Raw genomic sequence first — 6,000 nt, 5'->3', positions numbered from 1 at the left:
CAAACCTACACTAAACCTTACATACACAACTATCTATGCACTAACCTTAACCCAAACCCTAACCCTAAGGTCCGTCACTATCGCACAGTTACCTTACCCGCACCCTAACCCTAACTCACTTAATCCGCCCCAAACCCTTAACTCTGTCACTATCGCACACTTACCTTACCCGTACCTTAACCCTAACTCACTTAACCTGCCCTTAAACCTAAAGTCTGTCACTATCGCACACTTACCTGACCCGCACCCTACCCTAACATCCATCACTATCACACACTTACCTTACCCACACCCTGACACTAATGTCTGTCCCTATCGCACACTTACCTTAACATGTCGGTGTTCTCAGCGTTGGGATTCTCAACTGTCGGTCTTCTCCGTTGTCGATCTTCAGGTGTCGGTGTTCTTGTCATTGGCGTGGTGCACTTCTGGCATTTTCAGGTAGACCCATATATATATATATATATATATATATATATATATATATAGATATAGATATAGATATAGATACAGATAGAGATATATAGATATATATGTGATTTATTAGGCATATATAAAAATGATCTTCTCCATTTAAACAAATAGCATGTTACAGAAAACCTACCACACCACCGAGTTCAAAGCACAAACATCCCACTACATTAAAAACACACACACACACACACACACACACACACACACACACACACACACACACACACACACACACTCACACAAACACACCCCTCTGTTCCTCATAACTCCATTATTCACTAACCGTAGAAAAATACAACAATCAGTATTTTATAAAGCTAAATGGTCCTCTTCCTTCATAGTTACATGCCCAGGAAAACTAGTGGTACATTGTAGTTTAGATGTCCTGTTAAAATGACATCCTGTCCTGCTCATCACAATGACCACTTGATCAATTATGGATGCGGAGTTGTGAGTCTAGCCAGCTACCCTAATTATGACCCAAGCAACCAGAGTCTGAGAAGCGACTCAGGTACCTGAAAGGGAAAGACAGGTGTATCTATCCTGGGGGAGGGTTTGGTGGGACAAAGCTGGCTTCACAATGCACAGTCCCTCAAAGGAAGGCTATGATGCCACTGCATGACCTGGGAGCAGGTGTTTGGCACACAAAGCCATCATCTCATGGTAGCCTTCAGTAATGGTGTGCAGAAGCCTGCATTCAAATGGAAAAGGCCTAGTAAGCATTAACAGTGACAGGTGCTTGTCCCACTGTCTGGAGTCATAGTTAGGCTGTAACAAGCAGTTTTATTGTCAGTTTGCCAGTGAGGGCATAATGCACCCTCATGGCTGACGGATGTCCCCTACTGGACAGATGTCACCCAGATCACTGGCAAGATTCCTGAGTAAGGGAATGAATGGGCCTTGTCCAGCTGTGCAGAGTCTTGATAGTCAGCATGCATGTGGGCAACAATTACATAGAAAAATATTTCTGTGAAGCATAGATCCTCATAAAAATTGAAATACCCATTTTGACAACAACTTGGAACCACACAATTAATTTGCATAAGTGAAACTTTCACAGAAAAAGCTTCTAAATATTGTATAATACTTGAGGAGGCAAATCAGTTTTTAGAAATGTCAGCATGTAGTAATGTATATGATGTTCAAAACATGGAATAAATATTATTATCAGGAGGTATTTATTTATTAATTTATTTATTTAAGTTTGTTAACTATGAGAATGGACTGGTCCAAGGATCCTTTTTAGCCATTTCCTGGGCTAAAAGGCAAGAATAGTAAGAGCAGAAGAATGATAATTAAATAATAAGTTGTTAACAGGAAGTGTTGAACAATAAATACAGGAAGTACTTACAGTAATTACAAAGGCACTAGTACAAGCATATTATTCAGCCTTGGGCACTTGCAGTGCCCCAGGCAAAGTAACCAGGAGATTCACGCGGTATAATTTTTGACCCCTGCTGCCAACTCAACATAGCTTTGTACACCCTGAATTTACTCTTTCTGGGTACTACTATAGTAGCTCTCTATTGAGATGTCAGCACTCAAAATGCTAAGTGCCAACTAGCCAAAAAAAAGACTGAAAACACAGAGAAGAGCGAATTTCAGAAATCGCTCCTCATCCTAAAACTTACCTCACACCCCCTGAAGTTATGTATATCAACTCCAAGATCACCGTACCTCAGAGAAAAGGGATTATTCCTCGAAATGGCACCTTGGGCATAGTATATGTAAGTCCATTCTTTTGTCCATTTAGTCTTTGCATTTCAGGACTCACCTTACTGAGTCCCTGCATTTCAAATGGTTGCAACTATAGCGCTTTACCAAACAGCTAGAGAAGAATCCCTTCAATAAGTGTGCTCATTGACGTCTTGAAGAGCAGGCTTTATGAAGGCATTCCTAAAGCCAAGGAGATAGGACCTTGTCAGGCACAGTGCACATGGTTCCAGGAGCCATCATACTGCAGAGGATGGTTGGTCAGATCCCCTGGTTGAGATGAAAAAGTGCAGTGATGTCAGCACAGAAGGTGTACTCATTTGTCAACCCAGCCCATGATGTTGTATCATTTCCTGACAGAGTTTTTAGCTACCAGAGGTCACACAGGCAATGATCCCACTCTTTCTCTCCCTATGGGACCTATCCCCTCCAGCCAGTTTTCCTGCAGTCTAAATCCATTCTTAAATATTTTGGCACCAGTTATTAAACATTCTTTAAACCTGTTAGATTAGAATACTAGGTGCTTTCCTAAGCTCTTCCCTAATGTTATATAATTAAGGAAGTATGTTGATAAATATGTAAGCATACTTATGGATATTGAACTTTATTTAATTACTTAACTGTTATAATTTGTGTTTTTAAAAAGTGTTAATGAATATTTAAACTATAAATACATATTGTGATAAATAAGAGAGACTTCATTTTTTTTTTCACCAGGTCCCACAAGATGAATGGAGTGGGTTTTCCACTATGAGCAAAGATGAGGAGATTCCATGTCGACGCATGCGGAGTGGAAGTTACATCAAAGCTATGGGGGAGGATGATAGTGGGGACTCAGATACCAGCCCTAAACCATCTCCAAAGATTGCAGCACGTAGGGAAAGCTATCTTAAAGCCACACAGCCATCACTCACAGAACTCACTGCACTCAAGTAAGTACAAACGTTGACTGTGAACAACCTGATAATCAACCACACAGAAGACAGCATTCCTCGATCATATGTTCTTTCTTTTTAATGCTGCCCACACTGAAAACTTCTAAGTCACTGTAATATATGACATTCCAAGTTCATATTAGATTCTGGAGCAAACCAGTGACCAAGTAGTGGAACAGGCACTGAGAACTAGTACCCCAAGTCAAGGGAGGGAAAAAGAAAGAAAGTAGTCTATTCCCACCACATCAGCTATTATCAGTGGTGGATCCAGGAACCTGCAAAAGGCAGGGGTGCCGTCTGGTTAGTTGACTACCAGGGTGGAAGTAAGAAAGTGGGACATTGAGTTTAGTGGGTGGGAAGGATCACCTTAAGAAGCTCTAACATCATGTGTGAAAAGACAGCAATATACATTCAGTTGCACATGATTTTGCTGTGGATGTGGTAGTAGAAACAGGTATTTACTATTGTAGGTATTTACAGGATTGCTGTCTATGTGTTTCCCCAAGTCTCTGACTACTGGGTCAACTCTTACAGGTGTGTTTTAGTCCATGGCTAGGAAACTAGTTATCTGTTTGTATCAGTCCCTCCTGCAGAACATTTGTGTCAGTGGGGGATTATCTGACTGCTCCTAATTTGCAACCATCTCCAAACTTAGCCAGCCATAGGCCCTTAACACTGGCTTTGATTTCAGAGAAGCAAATGCCAAAAATGAGTGGTCCCAGGACTGATCCTTGAGGGACTCTGCTTGTGACTGGCCTCTATGTAGAGTTCTAACTTCCTGGGTCCTGTCTGTGAGACAGCTGGCTATCCACTGGGTGACATTAGGGCTTATACCTAACCTCCTGAGTTTGTCAACAATGTCCAAGTGTGGTATTGTGTCAAATGCCTTGCCCAGGTCAAGGTAGGCAATGTGAACCCTTTTTCCCTCATCCATTGCTTTGGTGACATTCTCAAAGAAGTCCACCAGGTTGAGTAGGCATGACCTGTCCTAGATGAAATGAAATTGGGTTGGGTTCACTGTCTGGAGATTCCTATGTCATTATTTATCATTAACATGATAATTATTTCCATGGCTTTGCACATGAGACTAGTGAGACTTGTAGGTCTCTAGTGTCCATAGTCTGTATATGATCCACCTTTGTGCAGAGGGATGACTGTTGCTGTTCTCCATTGATGAGACATGAAGCCTGTTTGAAGGCTGCAGTTAAATAGCGATTCCGGAGGACCTGATAGGTCATGTTTCATGTTATTTAGAAGACATCCTGGGATATTGTCTGGGTCCACTGATGCAGTGTTTTTGGCTTTAGAGAGAGCATTAAGGACCTGCTCCCTAGTGATAGCAGGGGAGTTGTACTTGATGGTATGGAGCTGAATTTGTTGGCCAGTAAGTTTGCTGTATCTTCTGGCTCATTGTAGGTGGCTCCAGTTACAATGAGCTCTTCACAAAATTGTGTATTGCCTTTGAGGTTGTGGGCGTAGCTAAAAAATGCATTGTGGTTGTTATTGGCCTGGGAGGCCAAATTTACCTCAAATTTGGTTCTGGTATACTTTATTTGTCCTCTGAGTTGTTTGTATAGTTTGACGAGAGTGCTTTTGTCCTCCTGGGTGATGCATCTTCTAATGCTTGCCATGATTTTTTTCCTATGTTATATAGCCTACTGATGTGATTCCACCAGGGTCGCTTGTTTTTTGAGTTAGCTCTGTACTTCTTCCTGCTGCTGTACAGCTGGCTCTATGTAACTATTAATATGCTTGTATAGGGTTTCTGTGAACGGTTCCATGTAGGCAGTAATGTTCTCAGGGTTTACTGGGGTTTCAAATATTGCAAGGTTATCACTTAGTAGTAGGAGGTTAGTCTTAGGGTAGTTCCTGAATATTCTAGGGTTAGTTGGGGTTCCAGGTATTATTTTAACTTCAAAGGGGACCAGAAGACATTGCACTAGTTAGTGTGCAGCACTCTCCCATATTAGTGAGGACTAGATCCAGTATGGTTGCATCCCTGGTTAGTGTACTGAGAATCTGGTACAGAGAGTTTGTGTTTACAAAACCTAGGAATCGCTGTGCCTGTATGGTGTTGTATATGATTCACAGTTAACAGTGGGTTAATTAAAGTCTCCCGTACACATAATATTGAGTTGGGCAGTGAATGTTTCCAATACATTTAAATACATTGGTGGGAGACCTACAGCATGCAAGGAAGTGGTATTGGATTTTTCCTATCGTGATTTGAACATGGAGTAGCTCAAATGCATTGTCCTGTTTGACCAACCTTGAGGTATATTTATTTTTGATGTAAATGGAGACGCCTCCAACTTTAGTCCCTGTCTGTGTAGTAACTGGTCTGAATGTGTGGAAGGCATTATAACCTTGCACTTTCAGTGTGCACTTTCCAGCTTCAAACCATGTATCAGTGACCGCACAGACATCAGCATTCTCTAGAGTGAAAAGAGCTTCTAGGGAGTGGAGTTTTTTGTTTAGACTCCTAGCATTGTGCAGTAACCCCTTTAAATTTTCTTGGTTTTGATTTGCTATGTTGGAAGTACTTTAATTTTGGCATTGCCTAAAAATGGCATTATGGGGAGGACACTGCTTTAAGTAATATTTGAAAGCCTAGGGGGGGGGAGGTGCAGACCATCCCTGTAAAAGCAGTGTCTTATGCAGATTAATATACATGGATAGATATTTACTTGATAGACAGATGTATTTTTATATTTATATTGTTCTATTTTGATTATGTTTATTGTTAGATAGCTATGTGTTTTTTCTTGATTTTAGTTCTTGTCACAGACCTGATGAAAGACTTTATTGTATTAGTTAGCCAAAAGCAATTTTAGTTATTTTTATGTATATCTTATGCCTTTGTTAATACCTGATCTTG

General features: G+C 40.9%; 1 protein-coding gene across 3 annotated transcripts in view; it reads left to right on the top strand.

Annotated features, from left to right (window-relative positions):
* The window catches only part of DLGAP1 (DLG associated protein 1), a 5,750,587-nt gene that overhangs the window by 4,528,519 nt on the left and 1,216,068 nt on the right, over positions 1 to 6,000 (top strand). For all 3 annotated transcript variants that reach the window (XM_044065573.1, XM_044065572.1, XM_044065574.1), the window contains one exon: positions 2,905 to 3,119. In XM_044065573.1, coding sequence (XP_043921508.1) covers positions 2,905 to 3,119 — 215 coding nt within the window. The remainder of the gene's footprint in view (positions 1 to 2,904; positions 3,120 to 6,000) is intronic.

This window comes from Protopterus annectens, chromosome 3.part0 (genome assembly GCF_019279795.1).
Source record: "Protopterus annectens isolate FY-2018-M chromosome 3.part0, PAN1.0, whole genome shotgun sequence".
Classification (NCBI taxonomy): domain Eukaryota; kingdom Metazoa; phylum Chordata; order Ceratodontiformes; family Protopteridae; genus Protopterus; species Protopterus annectens.
The sequence above is the reverse complement of the archived record's forward strand: the minus strand, read 5'-3'. Positions and strand labels throughout refer to the sequence as shown.